The sequence below is a fragment of the Astatotilapia calliptera genome, chromosome 10 (genome assembly GCF_900246225.1).
Source record: "Astatotilapia calliptera chromosome 10, fAstCal1.2, whole genome shotgun sequence".
Taxonomy (NCBI): domain Eukaryota; kingdom Metazoa; phylum Chordata; class Actinopteri; order Cichliformes; family Cichlidae; genus Astatotilapia; species Astatotilapia calliptera.
Window position 1 is genome coordinate 22,996,302 of NC_039311.1, and position 21,995 is coordinate 23,018,296.

Sequence of the window (21,995 nt, forward strand, 5' to 3'; positions counted from 1 at the left end):
CAACTTAAAAATCATAATAAATATATATTTATTAAAATCTTTCAGGTTTTAGCTCTTCCCAGCAGGAGTACTGATCTTTTACCACAGTATATCACTTCAGCATAGTCTCATGATTTGGTTTGTCCAGCGGTTACAAGGTCAGCAGTCTTATTTAGAGGATCTAATGTGACAGTGTGGTTACTGTACAGTGGTCTGTCACACAGATTCTTCCCATTGCTGGTGCGTAATGAGCCTTTCGTCAGCACACTGCAGCCTGTTAATTAGAAAGTCTGATCATGTTTAGTGACTTCTCTAAATTGTTAAGATGCCATTTGATGTCTACTAAGGTTTCCGGGGGGACAGAGACAAAGGTGCACGTAGTGGACATTATTGATTTAGAGTGGATGTTAGGAAGGGCAAAAAAATGCAAATCATGACTTTGAAAAATCATCTCAGTGTTGACAGAATCATGCATTTCTTCTTAAAGGCTGATCAGCATTCAGGGAATGAAAGAGGGAAGTAAAAACAGTAGTGCTATCCTCATAGTCAGTCAAACTGGAGTAAAGATTTATTTCTCAGCATAACAAGCAGGAGCTTGGAGTCTGGTCAGTATTTAGGGAACGGAAAAAGGAACTTGAAACAATAAAGCCAAGTCCTTACATATATCTGCCCTGCAGCTCTCGTTACCTCAAACCTGGACAAAGAGTCACTCATTAAAACGGAAGTTGAGTGGCTTTGAGGGCCAAATGTAGATTTATTCATCAACTCAGCTGGGAGTTGAAGCTTAGATGGCAATAATTACTAGATTAGATTAAGATGGTCTGAGTATTAAAGCCATCAACTGTCATTCACACAGATATCATTACCAGCTGGAATTTAGGTTCGCGGTATAACTAATGAAGGTATTTGAAGAAGACAGTTCTGTTATAACGGTGGTTAAAGTGAAGGTCTGGCTTCCTGTAGCTGCACATCAGAAGAACTTCATAATGACTCATCTTGCCTGTATTTGTGTCGCTAGCCTTTGTGCTTGTTGTTGACACAGTTACAGATCAGATATCCTTATGCTGAACGTGTCACAGTGAGAAAACAGTTAGCCCTGAGCTATCTGGGACCCTTTACTGTTGCTGTCAGGGACGCTGTGAATGAGACTGAAATAGTTTGTGGTATTTTTTTTTTCACAACCTTACTGTAAGGACTCTTATACTTGATGCAGGTGAACTGCTTTCACATTTTTTGATTGACTTACTGCTTTTTAAAAACAAACTGCACAGTATTCACTTGAAGCAGATTCTTCTCCTCTAAAGGTGGCAAGAAATGAACTCTCAACCGTTTCTTCCCGTTCTGAGTCATAGAGGACCAGAGCCACCTTATTAAGAGATACGCCGAGTTAAGAGAAATAAAAATAATACCAGCTGTGTTTCAGATTTGAGTTGAAGATCTACATTATGTTTTTGTCACAGTAATTTGATTTGTGCTTATGAGACTAGTGGTCACCCCTGCTGTGCTTCAGGCAGTTTTGATTCTTTGCTGCCATGTTTTTCATTTTTGAATCTATCTTGCTTCAGATCATGGAGATCAATGGTCAGAACTTTGAGAACATCTCCCTCTCCAAAGCTGCAGACATCCTACGAAATAACACACACCTCTCCCTCACAGTTAAAACCAACATCTTTGGTGAGTACATTTGGTTGCACGCCAGTTTTTGACATCCTGTCACGAGCTGTAAGAGATGGTAGAAAACCCACGAAGCCATGAAAAATAAAATAAAACAAAGCTACATTTCTCTCTGTTCCTCCTCCCATTCAGTCTTCAAAGAGCTCCTTAGCAGGATCGCGCATGAGAAGAAGAACGGCGGCCTTCACATTCCCAAGATCCAGGAGAAAAAAGGCAATCGTTTCTCCATCGCCGACCTTCCCGGAGACATGGAGTTCCCCACTGACCACAAGGCCACCCGAAAAATGAAGGCCAACACTGTGTCTGGAGGACGAAACAAGATCAGGAAGATGCTGGAGAAGACGCGCTTCAGTATACTGCCACCTAAACCTTTCAGGTAGGCGTACACATGTGTAAAAAAGAAAAACTGAGAAGAACTGCTGCCTGTATAAGCTTAAAGTAAAATTAAGTATAGAAGAAAATACTGTAAGGCTGGGATAGCAAAAATGGGGAGAGGATTTTTTGATGTTGGCAAAAAAGTGTAGTAATTTAGTAGTAGTAATTTTGTAGTAACAAAAATAGCATGCCATGAATCGAATGGTTTATGGGAGGGTGTTAGCACATTAGTGAGCTCAAGTGGTTTTCCTTGACAGCTTCAGACAGGGTGTGATTGCATCAGTCCACTTCCTTTCCATTGGTGGTTTTATTTGTACATAATTTTCTTCAGCAGGTGTGCAATTGTGACTTACTGACTAAAGTTCCTCGGTGCCCATCAGAAAGCATCAGCGTAGCACATTTTACCCTCTTCTTTCAGCTCATGACAGTAGGAAATTGATGACGACTAAAATGCCTGCACACATTAATAGATAAGTGGTGTTTCAGAGTCCAACCAATTCAACACAAACTACAGGGACCTCTTCCTGAAAAGATACCTTAGCTGCATGAAATGTCAGATTTTCATCAGTGAGCACTGCTGTGGAAGTGCACAGCCTTTCACAGGACCAGCACAGAAAACTTCCAGGTACTGTTGGGTATTTACCACGAATTTCCATTTCTGGAAGTTCCACAAGCTTGAGAAACCTGGCGGTTCAGCCTCAGTCTAATCCGCCTAATCTTTCACGTATTTTCAGCCGGCGTGATGCAGATCTTTTCTAGGCAAATCACAAGAACGCAGAAAAACATTATCATCTCATAAGCATTGCCAATCCATAACCAGCCATTGTACTGGCAAGCATCTGCGGCAATCGAGGCTCACATTCAGTACTCCTCCCGTAACAGGCTTGATTTCATTTGATCATTTCATGCCTCTCCAGGCCTCATTTAAATCCGTACTGTGACTGTGTAGACAGGAACGCTGTTCTCTGTTAATTACAGAGCCGGCTCACTCAACTTTTCTGTCTCGCTGTCGCCGCTCTATCAGTTTCCATCTTCGCAGTGATGTCCACAAAGCCACAGAGTTCGCACGAAAAGTAAACGCGCTCCGTCTCATGACGCAACACACTATCACACGGCTATTGAACCGACTTTGTGCTATCAAAGCAAAAAAGGACTTTCATTGCTTCCTCTTTTTCTTTTTTTTTTTCTCTGCAAGTTGGCACCATTCAAAGAGCCTTTGGTTCAAAGGAATAGATGGATGATTAAAGGGAGTGGAGATGAGAATGGAGATGAGACTGGTGATTTGGGTCAATCATGATTCATCAGTGCCTGTTGTGGGATGAAAATTTGAGGGGAGGCCATCATGTGAAGTTGTCTACATTTTGTGTGTCTGTTTGCGCGCGTATGTATGCCTATATAAGAAAGGTACGGGCTGTTCCGAGGACAGTGCACTTTATAAAGTGCAGTTAAAATTATGCACACACTCTTACAATTCACAGTTAAGTCAGAAAACCTTGTGTTTTAAGACTCAACGGTGCTCCAGCCAAACTGGGTTATTTACGAAGTGATCGTCACGGCGACTGCTTCTTCTGATCTTGGACGTCATTGTACTCCACTGCAGAGTAGATTTTTATATGACAAGGGGACGCAGGCAGTAAACACGTTGTCTCTCTGCCAAATGAAGATGTCCAGCCTTGTGCATTTGCCTTAATACACATCCCATATTATTCACCCCAGATGATTTACATTGCTTAGATTGAAAAGCAATACACTGAGGTTTTAGCCTCTAGCCTCTACTCAGTTTGTCTTTCAAGTCATCCCCCTTTCTTTTTGTTACAGTTACATTTGCTAACTTATGATATGACCACAATAACGAGTGTGTTTTTTAACGATTGTGTTTGCCATGACCTCCACTTTTCATTGCAGTTATGGCTTTACTGTAAATTGTCCAGGACATTATTATTCTCACAGATACTGATTTGCCTTTACAGCAGATTAAACAATAGGAAGAATCCTTTGGACTAGTTAGATAGTTAGCTTTTGTTGCCAGACTGTTAACAACTAGTAAACTGGAGCTTCATCTAATCTAATCTAAACTCATACTTCCTGATTTTTCGGATTGGATGGATATTTAGGTGTGCGGTTTGGTTGACTGACCGTTGATTTTTGGGAATGCACTTTCAGATTATGTGAAAAGTGGTGCTAGTGTGTCATTTGTTTATTGTTTACATCATTTAAAGACTGAGGATGTGAGGAGGCCGGCAAAACAGCTCTACCACTGCTGAGCAGTTCACGACATGCTGGTAGCAGCGATGTTACAATACAATACAATACAACTTTATTTGTATAGCACATTTAAAACCAGCGCTACACCAAAGTGCTTTACAGTAATACATATTGTGCTCATACGTTAGCGTACATTGTGCTAATACATGTTGTGCTCATCTGAGTCTCCAAATTAGTTTTCTTCACCCTTCTTTCATGTCAAACTATGTGTAGTTTATGTTGCTGTTAAACTGCATTATATCAGATAGAGGGGTGATCCTATTATTTAGCCTGATCTCAAACTGGGTTGACGAGTGATATGAGCGATCCTCATGTGTGTCCTGCTGCTGCTTGCTAACGTCTCATGTTGTGGATAAATCTGTGCTGGTGTTATGAAAGTTGCTGTTGACATTTTTCTGCTTATTTATTTCAGCAAACCTGTCATTGTCTAAACTTCAGCTGTTGTGCGTCCCGTCAGCCTACATGTTTGTTTGGGCCGTGTGTTTGTGCGAAGAAAGCAGCCTTGTCATACACAGGCATTGTCTCACTGCTACACTGACATTGCTGAATCACTTCAGCAGAAATCTGTTTTGTTTTGTTTGTTTGTTTGTTTTTTACTTTTTCACACTTTTCAATGTTGTCTCTCTCCCGTTTGCCTCCGCTGCTTCAGGGGCCTGTTTGGGTAAGACCTCTTGCGTAACTCCCCATCCTCCAGCCATTTTATTCAGTATCCATCTGTAGACCTGCGCACAGCAGGCAGCCGCATTTTCACCGGCACTGCTGACCTTCAGCAACATGACTAGAGGACTACATTTGTAGGTTTAATTCCTTAAATGCATGAATGCCAGCCTTCGCTTCATTTTCCTAATCAAACAAACTCTGCAGCTACATTTATGTTCAGGGCTTTAACATATTGAACTCAGTTACACTATGTTGTACAGCCAAATGTATTTTATTTAGGGTTATTACAAACAGAAACGGTAATGGCTACAAACTGTTTTGGTCCATTTAACAGTCAGAACAGCTGCCATCTAAATACAGCAGATGAGTATTTGTGCTATAAACTAATTAACTTCTTGAAAACTTTGTAATCACCATCTCCGGCCAAAAATAATTTCAATTTCTGTACATTGGTGCTTGTAATTGTGATCAACAGCAACCCATGCTTGTCATAACTAAACTAAAGTGCCACCAAAGTCTTAGTCTAGTCTTTTAAACCCAATCCTATCACTGCCTGTCTCAATGTCACTGTTGTCCGCCTCCTAAATCTTTTTGTCCTTTTCTTGCTTGTTCTTCGTCCACCTGTGCCGTCTTTCCATCTCCCCGTCTCGACTCTTTTGTTCCGTCGTGTCGGTGCAGTGCCTGTCAGCTGGGTGATCCAAAGATTACAGAGGCTTTGCTACAGCAGCGTGCAGCTGTGTTAGTGGAAGCCCTGCATTACTGCACCGTGTTCCCTAAATGCTGTACAGACACTCACACCTAGAGGGAAGCTGCGATTAGTATGCAGGCAGACTGGGGTGAACTCTCGCTGTCAGACACTACAGTTTCTCAAAGTCAAAAAGATCCATTTGTCATCTGCAGGATGTTCAATCCCTGCTTTGTTTCTTATTTTTAGCATGCGGCATTTTAAAATTTGCTGCTTTCAATCGAAGCTTCCACAGCTACAAAGGTTTTTTTCAAAGCTTCAGATGACACATTTTTCATTTCAGGTAGGTTTTTGGAGGCTAAATCCGAACACCCGACCTCTGTTTTAGTGTCTGAAGACATCACATGCTTCCCAATCAAGAGAGGCCAGAATGAAGCTGTTAATATAAAGGTTAAAGCTCGCATATCCCAGAGTGTAGCTGAGGAGCAAAGTGTAAAGTCTCTCAGACTCAGTGCAGGGTTGCAATCTGTGCAACCCAACACACACAGGAGGGATTAAAGAAGCCAAATCCTAACACTTGTCTGCAAAAGCAGAGCGACCTACACACATGCAAAGTAACGGTAATTATATAATTGACTAAAAAATCCCCACGACTTTCAAATGTGCTCCTCCTAAATGTTCCTATCTGTGCCAGCTATCTGTCATTGTTCTCTCTGTGCGTGTGCGTGTTTTACCATTTGCTGTGCGTCTCTCGCTCTCCGTGAATGCTCCTTATCAGTTCTCGCCATTCATAAAATCTCCTCGTGGACGAATGTCAGCGTTGTGACTGCTGCATATTAAAAGACACGTATAATGATATTGATGTTTTGTGTTTTCATTTTGCAAGAGTAAACATTTTGATTAAATCTCTGTTTTATTCCACCGTGTTATGAGTTGTGATTTTTTTTTTTTTTTAATATATCCTGAAGATGATGGGGAATGCACTAGTACCTATGCTTACAACTCATAACATTTTTTTATGCCTGCTGAGCATCATAAAACATCATATTTTAATTATAGTTTTGTCTTTAATGGAATAAGTCTAATTTTATGTTTCTCTCTTTTCCTCCCCTTTGCTTAATTTCCTCCTCCCTTCACTACCTTTTTCTCCCACTCTGCACCGCTCCTGAATTTTGTCTCCAGTGATGGCGGCTTAGTTCAGTCTCAAGATGACAGCATTGTGGGTACAAAGCAGTGCCGTCACAGCGTGGCCATCATGCCCATTCCTGGCAACCTATCATCAAGTAGCCCAGACCTGCTACAGCCAGCAAGCAGCGTCCTGGACTTCTCCATCCCTGCAGGTAAGAAAAACACGGTAAATGGCCATCACAGTTAACAGACAAGTTTGCTTGTTCATCTGAAAAAAAAAATCCTTAGCAAAATGTTTTTCCTGGGATTTTCTGGGTGTTTATGAAACCGTTTTCCCACCATTCACATTTAGCTGTAATAGTCTCCAGCTGTGAGCGGTTCCTCTAAATGCTTTATGCAACTCACTATGATACAGTAATGAAGACACCACATACTCAAATGAGTGCGTAATTTGGCACTGGGGCTAACTTTTTCTTTTACTTTCCAGCGTTGGATTATTACTGACAAGTCAGTTTCACTCACTTTTTGTTTTGATTTACAGTTTATATCAAAGTTCTGTTGTGTTGTAAAAGTTCTGCTTTTCTCAGCTTTCTCAATAAAAGCTTAAATGAAAGTAGCGATGGCGATAATGTGGAGAGAAACAAAAAAGAGCCATCTTTCACAACAAGCTTTCTGTATTGTCTCTGATTTAAAGCTGTGGGAGGGCGTGCCGTCCTACTAAATTTATTTGATGATGTGCGTATATCTCGAGGAAAAACATGTCTGGCCGTTCACTTAAAATGAAACAGAAAAGTTAACGTCTTGCTACAAAACTTTAACTCATAAAAGAAAAATATCGTCATATATTTGCAGCCTGAGACGCCACTTAGAATTTCAGTTGTCTCGGCCGGAGTTCACGGCTGCTCGTATGAGGAGGCTTGACCTGTGACCCTGGCCTTTTTGAACAGTATAAGCCGCTTGTGGAGTTGAAGGACTTGCTGTGTACTGAGCAAACAGCCTGTCACCCTTGAACGCATTAAGCATCCATCTGCCGACTGTAGTGTTGTCGAGTGCACTTTGGGGGTGGGTTCATTTTAAGCCTTTCCTCTTATTTGTTCACCTTGAGAAACAGGCAAACTCCTCAAAACACTTTCTTGTGCTGACAAAGGAGTTTTAAAGCAAACGCACACATCCTGAGTTGCACAGAAATGTACATGCAGAAATGTGGCTGTTTGACAAGACCTGACCTCGGCTTGACTCAGACGAGTTCCTGAGCCCATAACTATTTAAACTAACACGCAGCATTCCCCATGGATTTGTGTGTTATTTATGTGTACATCCGGTGAAAGATCGAAGGGGAAAGCGGAAAGAGGCCGAGACAGAATATGGTCTTGATTTATTCCACTAGCCATTTGTCAGTGAGCCGCACACACTCGGACAGACGCACGTGCACACGCGCTGTAGTTTGCAGACCTATACATCACATGTGGTTGTGTTATACTAGAGTACAAACACACAACTGTGCCACATTAATCATCCGCCATTAGATCAAATTTCCTTCGGTCCTGCGGCCTCCCATTAGCTCTAATCGTAGAATGAAGAACAGCTTGCAGAAATAAAAACCTCCTTTTCCAGATGCTCTGCAGAGCTTGTAATACCCCCAACAATGCCCTGCCTATGCACTAATATTTCTTTCCCTAAGTCCATACTGGGCAGGAGGTCTAATGGAAAGTGCTGGCTGCCAATATTCAGGAAAATTTGTAATTTTTTTTCATGTGTTTTGTCTCATTAACTTTCAGATTGGTTTTCATTTTGATGGTTTTAGACTTTTCTTGGCTTATTTTATAGCACCATTTAAGTTGCACTTATAGAATTTCATTACTAGAAATGTTTCTTTGTAATAGCAAAGATATTTTAAATTCATTTTGTGCCACTTTGCCCTGTAAGTCACCGCCCAGTTTTATCTGAGAGGCTTAATAATCAACGCTTAGTTAGGGAACAAAAGCAGGCAATAATCATAATGGAGATGAACTACAGCCCTGCTTTTACCAGGTATTTGTGTGACTTTTGCCACACTTTATGTTGCCCATACATTCCTGCTTCAGCCATCACAGGCTGAATCGGTTAGAGAGGCAGAGCCGGAATTGCTTTAGAGGTAGAGTACGAGTGTTTTCTCTGGAGGCTGCTGCTTATGTCTTGTCTCATTTCGCAAAGTGGCATTGTGTCTGCGTGTCTGATGTACAACTCTGCGTGAAGCTAAACCCACAGATGCTCACTCGCTTCTGTGTCTTTTTGCCACTGTCGCTCTCTCTTTTTCTTTTTTTCCCTCCGCTTCTTCAGTCCTTTACTGTCTCTCTCTCCTCTCGCGCGTCTCTTGCTGTGATTTTAAACAGATGTTCTGGTGTCGACATGTTGAGTCATACTCTGCCTCTCTGGTTTCCCATAAGCAGATTCAGGATACACTAGAAACTCAGCTGGTCTTCCCTCCTTTTCGTTTTTCTTTTTTTCTTCTTCATCTGTCATAATGTTTCCAACTGCTGTGTCTCTTTGTGCTCCTCCCACACTCTCTTGTGCTTGTAATTACTTGTGTTTTCTCTTTTTCCTCTCTGCTTGCCAAGCTTTGGGACTCTACTGTAAGTATAAGGATATTTCATTGCCACTGTTGGATAGCCCACCACACAGACACACACACACACGCACACGCGTCTTTGTGTTCATGAATGGCGCTCTTCAGGCTCTGGACCCTGTTGCATGTTGCTGCTTCTTCTTCTTTCGGTTTGTTGTTGTGAAACCTTCCAAGTGTCTGAGGAAGGACACGTCAGTCTGTTTTTAAGCAGTTACCTTTGGGGTGAAGGACGCATGTTCGTAAGATTGATTTTTCTGTTTGTAAACACGGATACTGATATTCAGCCTTAATGAGAAATGCTGGCCCCAGTTGACAGAGCTCTTGGTTTAAATCCAAAACCAAATAGTCAAATTGTTGAACAGCAAAAAAGAAGAGGTGTATGATTGGGAGGATATTTGTCATGAAACAGTTGTGTTTGACCTTAGCTAGTCCGCTCTCCTCTCAGGAACCTGAGCAAGCTTGGCAAATTTTCTCCTGCTATCTTGTGATTTATGACTTCCGACTGTATGATGGAGGGACTTGGAAAAGCTTTGGCAAACAGTAGAAAGGAGGCTGAAGAGGAGGAGGAGGAGCAGACTTGCTTGAAGTGTGCAGCCTTTGTTAGTGCTGTGTTTGCAAAATCCCACGCCTTTCCTTCTTGTGTAGAAAGCCTCTTTGGCTTCTTGCTGTTTATGTAAATGAACAATACTTTATTAAAGATGGTAATTGATTGGATGTCCGGCCGGGTGGGCACTATTGTCCTCCTGTGTGGCAGTCCAGGTCATAGCTCATCAAGAGGATTAAACACGATTAGGCCCCCTGGATATGATAGCCAGCAATTTATCTGAAGGCTTTCCACACTCTAATCACAAATTACAGCTAATGAGACACAAAGCATTTAGCCTCCAGTCAGCCTTCTCTCAACACCCTGCTGCACATAAACAGAGAAGCTCTCTTCTGCTGCAGCACCACAGAGGGAGGAGGAAAAGCTGCACTTTAAAACTCTCTAATGCGGTCTTTGCCAGCAGAGCGTCAGCGTACATAGCTCCATCTTCAGCATAAAAGTCAGCAATCATCTGAATGAGTATAAAAGTGTTTATGTATGTGTTTGCACTTAATGAACACACAGTCAGTAAAGAGGTCAAGAAGGGGTGCTAACATCAAAACATTAATATGTCGATACGGTTCAATGGAAAATAACAACAACAAAAGCTGGCTAAAAATCTGTGAAACAGTGCAGGGAAACATCTGGAACCCGTTTTCAAATTAGGCAATGATTCATGAATAGACTATAAATAAGCACTCGATGTCCACAAGTAACGCTCGGTGGCAGGTACAGTTCAGCCGAATCAGCAAGTAGAAATGACAGGAAATAGAAAAGAATTGGTTGCTTTTAGAAACAAAAGTGGTGACTAAAGACAAAACAAACAAAAAAGAAAAATGACTTATGCTTATCAAAATGCTGCGCATAAATTAAAGTTAAAAAGTGGAAACTGAATCCCTCAGCGTAAACCCACCGTGACTGCGACCACAGCATTGCATCAGATGCATACAGAGAACCGACTTTTTATGTTGAATTTGGAGCTCTGAATCCAAAGTACGCACACTGACTTGTGTACAGATAACAGCTTTCGCCATTCACACGCACTCGCAGCCACAGACCGATCAGATATCCATGCAAATAAGGGCAGGCTTTGTGTTTTGCCCTGTACCTGCTTGATAAACAAAAAGAAGCCGGTGTGTGTCTGTGTATGTGTGCATGAGAAAGTCATAAAGTCATCGCTCATGATCCCGTCTGTTTCCAGCAAGGTAAAACGAAAAGATTGCGTGAACCCGCACACGCTGAGGTTCATGTTGCAGCTGTGTGATAGCTTCATCTGGTTGTCGGACTCTCTTCCCAGTTGTCACTGTGCAGCGTTCATAATTCATTCTTTTAAAGCTCTTTACCCGCCTGTGGCTAATGGGCCGTACCCTCTTCCTTACTCAAACACAGGGATCTTTAATGCAGGATTTCACTCAGGGGGAACATTTCCATTATTTAACACACACAGCACGCCATGTAAGTCCCGTGCAGCTGCGTGCAGCCTCGGGAATCTGTTGCAATCACCAACATTCAAAGCCTTTATAATGGACTATTTAACAACAAATAACAGGCACGGAAGTGGCTTCATCTTTTACTTCACGTAAGATGTTTCTATAAACCATTTAGGTTTAAATAATAAATTACTGGATTTTCAGTCTTATGCTTTTACAACAACAGTGATCTAATATTACAGAGGTCTGTCATGCTGTGGGAAATAGAGTGCTAAGGTGAAGACACTTAACCCAGAAAATATGACAATATGATGCTAAGAACAAACTTACTAGCAGGGCACATCACAGAGATAAATTCAGAGATGATTCAAGATGAATATGTGCATATCCAAGGTCAATGCAGGGCTGCCTGAGCCCAATATATCTGCCAAGAAGTGAAAGTCTTCTGCTACCCTTGCATGCATGTTTTTCCACATGCTTTGTCCTCTTCTTTTTATTCCCGTCTGTTGTTCACTTTTTAAGTGTTATTTGAGGCTGTGTTTCAAATAGACTGTAGTCTACATGTTTTAAAGACAGCATGTGACTCTTATGTTATTTGTTTTTGAAGAACAGAGTCAGAATAAATGTGTTATGTGCTAAAGTATCTGCCTTCGTGCGCTGTCAGAGAGCCCTGTGACATACTGTAACATTAAAAGCACAGTCACATCAACCCTTATCCCTTTTAGATTTCACCACAATGGGTTTTTCATCCGGTCTTCCTCCCCTCACCACCAACAGGCTGCAGCAGATGGTTGTCCCTGTCTGTTTTGTTCTGCTGGAGGCTTCTTCCTGTTAAAAGGGAGTTTTTCCTTCCCACTGTTGTCAAGTGCTTGTTCATAGAAGAACATTGTATTGTAATGTTCATGCTCCTTGAGGCGAATGTTGTTGTGATTTGGGGCGATACATACAATTGAATTCAGATTTTACACTCAAGGTGTTTAGGCAGAAGAGTTGGTCTCTTCTGGAAGTTTCTTGCAGAGTCTTTCCAACTTAAACTTGTTAATAATCAAAGTAATTTCCTGTCTTTACTGGCCAAGCCGACTTTTTCCAAAACATCACACAATTCGTCTGTTTCCTTTCTCTTCCACTCTTAGACATCCCAGACCAGGTAATTCGAGTGTTCAAGGCCGACCAGCAGAGCTGCTACATAATCATCAGTAAGGACACTACTGCCAAGGATGTCGTCGCGCACACTGTCAATGAGTTTGGACTCGTCGCGGCACCCGAGACCTACTCCCTGTGCGAGGTATCAATTAGCCCAGAGGGAGTCATAAAACAGCGCCGTCTGCCTGATCAGCTCTCTAAACTGGCTGATCGAATTCAGCTTAATGGAAGGTAAGAATCACAACTGTTACACTGGTGTTGATTGTTGTGGAAAAATCTAATACTCGGTCTGCATTTGTGTTTTATGACCCGTTTGATCCATCCCATCTTACATAATGGTTATCAGTGGTATTTTCTTATACGCAACTTCAGCAGCTGAGTGCTTTTCTCTCTCTGCAACATGAAGTACACAAACACAACCCAGAATAAAGCTGGAAACAACACTTGCAGGTCCAGGAAGTTTGTTGTTGTCAAAAACAAAAAGGATATCCACTTAAATCTTGAATTATCCAGCCTGTAGTTATTGGACTCAAAACCCAGAATACTGAAACTGAGGGATTTTCCTCCCTTTTCTTTTTTTCTTATTATTTCTGGTTTCCAGTTTGTGAATGTTCACACATTTCTCACTGTTTTTTACAGCTGCACCAATTATTATCCTCTCAAATAATTTCTAGGCTTGCTAAGTACAGCGATTTAATCCATCGAGTGTCACATGTTTTCCAAATCAGCACTGAGAAAAGCTTGAATGTACTACTAAAGCAGTACTTCTCAGTCCTGCTCTTGGAGATACGGGGTAGTATTTTTGTGATGTAGTTAATTCACTTAACACGACCTGGCGTGGATGACTTGAACAACAGTTTCAACAGTAGTGATATGCAACACACCCAAAGAGTCGAGGCTTTTCCTTTTTCTGGAGAAAATGGCAACTTTTCCACTTATTTGAAGAAGCTTCAACATCATTTTGTTGATGCTGCGTCTTCTTTCTTTTACCGAGTATATTTTTGTGTCTGTGTAGGTTTTTTCCCCCCCAATTTGTTGTTGTTTTGTATCACAGTTCTGTGCTAGTCATTTTCCCTTTTAAGATGAAATTAAGACGTGAAGGATTATTGGACTGCAGCCGTTACGTCTACCCTGAAGTGACTTTCTCCACAGTTTTCTCCCTCTTCTCTACTCGTCTCCTGTGGTCCCTCATTGGTCTCCTCCCAGCTAGCCTAGCATGAATTTTTCATCCTCTGTCAGGGGCGGAGGCCTCTGCAGACAGCATGCCGCGGCTGGAATTATTCATACGCACACTCGCACGCACATACAGACACATAGCAAGATATAGGCATGTAGCTGTGCAGGTATAGACCTCTTTTATGCTGGTTAAACAGCTGAAATTGAATATATGTGTGCGTGTATATAATCTCTTATGCTTTCCTGTTTCTTGAGGAAATCTTTTCCCTGTACTTGCTATTCTTGTAATGCTTGGCTGTATTTTTTTCAACCTGTATACATATGTAAGAGGGCAATCGGCAGTCCACATTGCAGTACTTTCTATCTGGAGCAGTATCTCCACCCGGGTCCTCTGTCACCATATCTCACCTCCTCCGTCTCTTCCTCTCTGCAGCTGCTGATTGACAGCAGGTCCAAGGGAAGGGGGGGGGGGGTCCAGGCTAAGCCAACACAAAGCCTTAATCATGCTGCCAAAATATACATATAGATGCGTCGAGGGGATCTTGAGCGCTTAAGCACAGATCGCACACCCAAACACTGCCCGTAGCTGTTTACGATGGCTTGGTTCCAGTGACGTTCCCTCTCCCAGTTCTATTAAGCAGCACTTTGTCCATCATTAATTTAGACTCCTCTCCTCTCTTCCCCTTAAGTACCCTGCTCATCTCCTTCCCCTCACTCCTTTCCTCCCATCTTCTTGTCCCTTTCTCTCCTCTGACATCATTTAGTCCCGCGTCCTCTCCTTCGCTCCTCTTGTCCCTTCTCGTCTCCTTTCATCTGGACTTCCTTTTACTCCTCTCCCTTCGTGTTCCTCTTCCTCTCTCTTCTTTCATCTGCGCTCGTTCCGACTCCTCTCTCGCTTGATGTCGTCTTTGCTCCTCTAATGCCTCCTTCTGTTTCAGAGGCATTACACAAGTGCTTTATCTTATCACCTCCTCTGCGTTTTCAGCGTGTGCAGATTCTCATAAATGATTAGATTCCTAAAATGTCTTGAATCTAAATATGTTGAGGGAGTTTTTCTCTGTCTTCTAAATGTGAAACAGGTCTCATGTTTTATCCTAAATATAAATTCAGCTTGATCTCACAGCCTGTCTGAGCTTGTCTGACAGAGTAATTGAGCGTGGTTTAGAGGTACATCCATGCCAACACTTTACCCCTGAGGGTTGCCCTCTCTTGGCCTATAATGCTCTGATTTGTGGTTCAGCATTCCTAGATGACCACATTACAGCTCCATTAGCGTGAAAGAGTCTCCCAGAAAACATTTAGAGACTAATCTTAAGGAGAAATGGCTCCTGTTTGCTCTTACTCAGGCACCTGTCATTTTTTTAACCTCTCTTTGCCAAGAGCCCTGCTTTCACTCTTTCTCTCCCCTTCTTTACCTTTAGATGTAAAATATGTACATAATCTGTCAGCAGCATCAGCATCAGAGCATTTTTTTGCCTTTTCCTGAAACTAATTTCTGCTCTCAGAGAGAAAATTTGCCCATTTAAAAATGAAATAAGACTGAAAGGAACATTTAATTTATCAGGTCCAGAAAGTTTTATCAGCCTGGAAAAATGGATCTTGTCCACCCACTTGTCTGCCTATATTAAAGTTGAGGGAACTGCAGTCTAGTGCATACTATGCCAAGTAAGCTGTCACCAATAAAGTGTTTTGCATCATGCATTTCTAGCACTAAATATAATTACCGTCAGTTAATTTCTCTCCAGGTTTTTAGATTCAGAGGCTGAAACTTAACTCCTCTTTTTTGTTTCTCACGTGTAACGCAGCTTTTGAAATCTGGTGAATTCGTTACGGAAGTCTGGGAACATTAAGAAATATTTTAATAAAATAACAAAGTTATTCTTAGACTTATCCATCTTCCACCTGCTCCCTCTTCTTTAGGTATTACCTGAAGAACAACATGGAGACGGAGACGTTGTGTTCAGACGAGGACGCCCAGGATCTCCTCAGAGAAAGTCAAATCTCACTTCTGCAGCTGAGCACCATGGAGGTTGCAGCCCAGCTCTCCATGAGAGACTTTGAGCTCTTCAGGAACATCGAGTCCACAGAGTATGTAGATTTTAATTTAGCAGCAGTTCAAAAAAACAACTGCTGGATGGAATATTGCCTCATTAGAAATGGTCTTAGTGGAGGGGTGGCTGTCAAGAAGCCATTCGTCTAGAAACGTGGTGGAAGCTCTCTCGTGGCCTGAGGCTTTCAGCCATTGGTGTGGAAATCTTGTTAAAATTGATGGAATTATGAACCCAGAAAGTGCCGGATAGGTGGTTGAAGCATATTACTAGAGGATATCCATATTTTTTATGATTGAATATTAGTTACAGTAACAGTTTTTTGACATACCATTTGTTGAGATGATAATATCCTGCCTTTTAACCCAGTTTTGAACCCTTCTGTCACGTGTTTCAGGTACGTGGATGACTTGTTTAAACTAGACTCCTCTGTGGGAAGTGGCAATCTGAAACAATTTGAGGAGGTGATAAACCAGGAGACCTTCTGGGTGGCCACAGAGATCTTGAAGGAGCCCAACACTCTGAAAAGGATGAAAACCATCAAACACTTCATCAAGATCGCCCTTCACTGCAGAGAGTGCAAGAACTTCAACTCCATGTTCGCTATTATCAGGTTGGCTCAGTGTAGCACCTCCCCTCGACTGTTTGTGTCCTTCATTCTGCATTTACTCCATCTCTGCTGACAGATGAGCTTTGATGGTGGGTCTCCATTCACCACATCGTCAGGAGAACCAGTCCAACCCCCTCCCCTCTTCCCCTTCTGTTCCTTCCTGTAATCAGCCCTGATTCTCCCAGAGCGCACAGAAACTGCACAGCATTTAAAACAAGTCTCACAGCAGTAGTTATGCTTATTGTCTGCTACAATGATTGAGTCCCTGTGGCCTTTGTGGTTTGGCTGTAGCTGAGCTTTTATGGAGTATTAAACATAGCGTCAGTGTATTTTAGTTTAAGGACGCACGTAAATTAAAATCCGGCAGTATTTTCATGTTTAAGCATCTTAGCTTCTGCACAGAAGCTTGTTTGTGTGGGATTTATCCTTAATGTTTTTAACTAAGATCTAATAAGAACTTTCAGGTTAAAACACAAGCCTAAGGTCCATGAAAATAATGACATTTATTCAAAGAAAATGCAGTCCCACATAATGTGTTTACCCTCTTAAAGATGCACAGGACTGTCTGTTTCCCCATGATCAGAAAATCACAGTGGCCACCCCAGAGCATTTACTATTGTAGATTTAATTTCCTCCCAGCCCCAGAGGATCTGGTGTCATATGGCTGAAAAATGTGCCCGTTTAACATTCTGCAGCGTTTGTTTCCTGGAACATTTTGGATTTCTCCCTATTTTTTTCCGAATTTCTGAGTTTCATTTTCATGCAGATGACACCATTTGATGCTTAAGCATTTTCAACTCTAAGACCAATTCATTGTTTCAAGATTTCCCAAAATGCTCCTGCTCATTTTAATCTGGTTTTACTCGTCCCCTGTTCAATCCCAAGAGAAGACAAGTCATTTTGGGGAGTTACATCAAGCATTTATTTTTAAAAATCTGCCAAATCACACATGCAGAGATACATGATGTGGCAACTCCTTGCAATTAAGGGAGCAGCGGAAAATAGCTTCCTTTACTAAGATAAGAAAGGAGGCAAAAAAAGTGGGCATCACGGTGTCTTCACTGTCACACTGTGTCCGAACCAGCAGGTGAAATAACACCTGACCACTCCAAATTCTCACTCCATGTTGGTTTTATAGTCCAAGTCCTTTTTTAGCTTTGAAACTTTCAAACAAGCACACTGCAGTGTGAAACAGTAAACAACGTGATAAATAATAAGAGGAACTGCCTGCATTGTTAATGTGGCATAAATTTAAATATAAGTGCAGGAAGAAGTTGCACTGAGCTCAGTACTGATGTAGATGCCGCATAAATTTGATGACTTGAACTAAATACGTTTTTTTGCTCTGTGTTCCTGTGCTAAGAATAAATGTTAGCACCCTTCTTATACAGCAGTACGCTGCCTGCTCAGTGTGACGAGCAGCACCCGTGTCCACTCCCTGATCTGGACTCGTGTTAAAAGAGCTCAGCCGTATGGAGACGCTCTGTTTGCCGCTGTAAAAGGCGCTTTAAAGCCCAAGTGCCTGACCTTCTCGCCCCTTTACATTCCTGCTCACAGCAGGGCGTCTGCACACATACGGATGCACAACCTGCCTGCTGACAGGGGCGCGGTGGTGGCGGCTGCTGCCCTGTGCAAATAGCAAAAAAGGGGAAGGTGTTAGACATGCAGGATTGTGAAATATGGATAAAGCCAAGCCATCTGTCCAGTAGTGTAGTGTTTGAGTCACATGATCTAGTATGACAAAGAAAACTGTGCCCGCTGCATGAAGAAATCAATGTAAGAGGAGAGAAGAAAAGAAATGCTGTGTCATTCATTGTTATTAGCTGTCTGTTCAGAGCTGACATCACCTCATGGGGTTTTCAGCTGTGGGAAAAGATGACCCCACTCACTGAAGTTAGTTAGCTCAAAGAGTAGGAACTGTACAGCATGAAACATTCACATTAAACCTAACCTCCTTTCCTTTTCTTCTCTACCCTTGTTTCATCTATTCCTCGTTTTTACCTCTCCCCCACCCTCTTCTGTCTGCCGTAACCTATTTATCTCTGCCTCGATCCCTCTCTTCCCCCCGCCCTCTTTGCACCTCTTTCCTCTCTCGCGCAGCGGACTGAACCTGGCACCGGTGGCTCGACTGCGGAGTTCCTGGGAAAAATTGCCCAGTAAGTACGAGAAGCTCTTTGGGGACCTGCAAGATCTCTTCGACCCATCCAGGAACATGGCCAAGTACCGAAACGTGCTGAGCAGCCAGAGCATGCAGCCGCCCATCATCCCGCTGTTCCCAGTGGTCAAGAAGGACCTCACCTTCTTACATGAAGGTAGAAGACTTTGTGTGCCTTCTCAGATGATCTACTTGCATCCTCCCTCTTGTGTTTCTTAAATACGCTACAAGACTGTTTCCGTTTCTTGAAGTTTAATTTAATCTCCCAGCTTCCTCTGTGTTGTGCCAAAGGTCATGTCACACTCACTGACGAGGTTTACTTCTGCTATAGGCTTCCTCTTCTTTCGTTTTTTTTTTTTCACCTAAAAGCTGGCCCGACTTCTACTCAAAGGCTCCTTCTTAAAAGTGTTTGTGTAAAATGAAAAGTTGCCCTCATTGTGTCCTCAAATTAAGCAGTGTGGCTAATGATAGCAAAAAATATATATAGAGGGAATTTCAGGTTTTACTTTTAAAATGTGATATGGAAAAAGTGTTGCATATCAGTTTCTACAAATGTCCATAATGTCAATCATTTCCTTCCACCACACTGCTGACGGGCGACTTCTCACTTTCTACTTCTGTTTGTCGTCTCAGGCAATGACTCAAGTGTTGATGGCCTTGTGAACTTTGAGAAGCTGAGGATGATCGCGAAGGAGATCAGACATGTGGTGCGGATGACCTCAGCCAACATGGACCCTGCCCTCATGTTTAGGCAAAGGTCGGTTGGTTTGACACTGCAGCATGATTAACCATTTAAACCGGTTTTAGGAGCAAAATGACAAGTGATGAAATGACAAGGCTGTTTGTGCAGATTTATATGTATTTGCATATGGCATTATACATTATATTGTAGAATTTCTTACTTAGACAACGTCCTCATCGGGGGAGCATATGATTGAATTTTGTATTTGCAAAAAAGCATCCTAGTGCACAATAACAAGCTAAACTGCTTGTTATTGTGAATCCACAACTTCCCTCATATTTCTTCAAAACTGAAGCAGAAGCGTGTAAAAAGACTTTCCCACCGAAGGCTACAATGTTGGCAAAAAGGGAACCGCACCACCATACTTCCACCAGCCAACCTTGATCCTTCACCCAACAGGATCAGGCTCGCACTGAAGGTCTGGTTCAATCAATTCCCGTTCACTTCCTGTTCAGTTCATGGCTCTCTGTGTTTGCATTGCATTCCTCTGCTGGAATGTAAGCACACAATGAATGGACTGAATGGAAATGAAGGTAGAATTGATGCCAGCCGCATTGTGTAGTTATTATCACTCGGTTTGTGTGTGTGTGTGTGTGTGTGTTTAATCACAGTCTGTCACTGCTACGGTGCATGACTGCCCCCTGCAGACACTCCCTTCATACTGCAAACCCAAAATATAGAGCAAACTTCAGTTCTATACACAAGTCACATATTTAAAAAAAACAAAACACAACACAATGTGCCAAATGCATCATATACGAAGTCATAACACACACTCTTCAGGTTGACATGGGGAGATGTCCACTGTTTGGTGTCCTCCCATCTCCGGTCATTTCCTGTTTGTTTGTTTGTGTTTTGCGGCATGACCTCTACATAGTCTTGTCTCCTCCTCTCCCCTGACCCCTGAACTTGTCTTTGAGTCACGCTTCAATCTTCACGCCTCTTGCTTGCAGGAAGAAGAGGTGGAAGAGTTTAGGGTAAGTTTGTCCTGCGTACCAGATTCATCCTGTTTCGGTCTGGCCCGGCAAAAGTTTGAATCCTCCCTGCATCCCTGTCATCATAAACTCTGCATGTCTCGCCATGCTTTATATGAGCGTTCATGTGTCTGCCTGTGCTTGTTCATGATTAACCCTTCTGTTTGCATCACACGAACCACACTAAAGTCCCTTATTGACCCATTAATTGTCTACCCTACTGACGAGAGTGTATGTTGAGTCATATAGTAGCTTGAAATGGTGCAGAGCGTTTCTTAACACATTCGCAGCTACCAGTGAAAATTGGCTAAATGATGAATTGCTGCTATTCAACTGCAGATTCAAGTTTAAGTGGAATATAAGTAGATAGTTATAATGCAAAGCTTCTTGCCTGGAAACAGCAGGAGAGTAATTAGACCTCATTGTTCCATTAAGTTCCTGTCCTGCAGTATTCATTTATATCTGATTGTCTTCATCAGCAGGTGAAGTTTGTTCAGTAACATTTCCATAACAATGCACAACGGCTGAAATGAACTGGAAAAAACTGCTACGCTTCCATAGCAACTACAAACTCCGTCTGCTGATGTTGCTCTTGTAGTACGATTGGAAACGCAACAAAATAGCACTTAAGGGTGGATCAGTTTATCACCTACCTCAGCTCACAATCCTGTAGAACGAACTCCACCTCGCTGCAAAAAAAAGGCAACGTTAAACGCACCAATGTGTATTTTAGTGATACTATTTGACTCAGGTTTGGCGTTTGTTCATATCTGCATCATGGCATAATATTCCCAGTATCGAATATTGTGCGTTGTTTGTTTCTTAACCCTTTTTGCCTCCATCTGACAAAATGTTCTGCTGTTCTGTACTGTGATAGCATGGCACACCAGGGAGTGCTGCCTCCCTCCCAGTTGCATGGTCCTTTTTTTAAAATGCTATGCTCCAAAACGGAGGCAGATGTACAGATTTTGTAGTAAAAGCTGTATTTGATAAGACGGAAGACCTTCGTGTTTTATTGGTGATTAAATTGACTGTGTTGCATTTTTTTCCTCCATGCCCTTTTTCTTCTCTTACACATTTATCTTCCTTTCCTTCTTTCTGTTCTTTGCGGCTCCGTCCTCCTCCACCTTTTCTGTTACTTCTGTTCAATTTAACACACTTCTTCCATCTCTTCTTCCTCTCACTGTCTTTATTATTACTCTACCTTTTCTTCCTTCCTCTTCCTGCCTCTCTGCTATCATCTTTTAGGTCTTTGAGTCAGGGCAGCACCAATTCCAATATGCTAGACGTGCAAGGCGGAGCGCACAAGAAGAGAGTACGCCGAAGCTCGCTCCTCAATGCTAAGAAGCTGTACGAAGACGCTCAGATGGCCAGAAAGGTGAAGCAGTACCTCTCTAACCTCACAGTGGAGACGGATGAGGAGAAACACCAGATCATGTCCCTGCAGTGCGAGCCGTCTTACAACACTTGTAAGTAAATCAGAAACTAAGAGGGATTCGCTATTTGGGTTTTTTGATTTAATTAGAAAAAGTATTTAGCGTGCTATTATCCCAGCAAGCATGCCCATGCAGATTCACAGGGGCTGCGTGGGCAGGGCAAACGTACACTTTTCCCATGGAGGCCCAAGTGAGTGTACCCACGCGGGGCCCACAGCAGTTTTGTGCTTTGGGGTCCCAAAAGGGAACTCTGTGGGCAACCAATAGCTCTTACCCACAGGAAACTCTCGCTGGCCCCGCCTGTGGGTCAACCTCGCATCCCTGCAC

At 42.4% G+C, this 21,995-nt stretch overlaps 1 protein-coding gene across 10 annotated transcripts in view; it reads left to right on the forward strand.

The window, feature by feature from the left end:
- rapgef6 (Rap guanine nucleotide exchange factor (GEF) 6) overlaps nucleotides 1–21,995 on the forward strand; it is a 155,635-nt gene that overhangs the window by 125,356 nt on the left and 8,284 nt on the right. For 6 of the 10 annotated variants that reach the window (XM_026181209.1, XM_026181203.1, XM_026181208.1 and 3 more), the window contains 12 exons: nucleotides 1,545–1,653; nucleotides 1,786–2,029; nucleotides 4,943–4,954; nucleotides 6,821–6,978; nucleotides 9,364–9,378; nucleotides 12,518–12,758; nucleotides 15,624–15,791; nucleotides 16,149–16,364; nucleotides 18,462–18,673; nucleotides 19,150–19,273; nucleotides 20,212–20,235; nucleotides 21,481–21,701. In XM_026181209.1, coding sequence (XP_026036994.1) covers nucleotides 1,545–1,653; nucleotides 1,786–2,029; nucleotides 4,943–4,954; nucleotides 6,821–6,978; nucleotides 9,364–9,378; nucleotides 12,518–12,758; nucleotides 15,624–15,791; nucleotides 16,149–16,364; nucleotides 18,462–18,673; nucleotides 19,150–19,273; nucleotides 20,212–20,235; nucleotides 21,481–21,701 — 1,744 coding nt within the window. The remainder of the gene's footprint in view (nucleotides 1–1,544; nucleotides 1,654–1,785; nucleotides 2,030–4,942; nucleotides 4,955–6,820; nucleotides 6,979–9,363; nucleotides 9,379–12,517; nucleotides 12,759–15,623; nucleotides 15,792–16,148; nucleotides 16,365–18,461; nucleotides 18,674–19,149; nucleotides 19,274–20,211; nucleotides 20,236–21,480; nucleotides 21,702–21,995) is intronic. The other 4 variants (XM_026181205.1, XM_026181204.1, XM_026181202.1 and 1 more) reach the window with 4 other exon arrangements.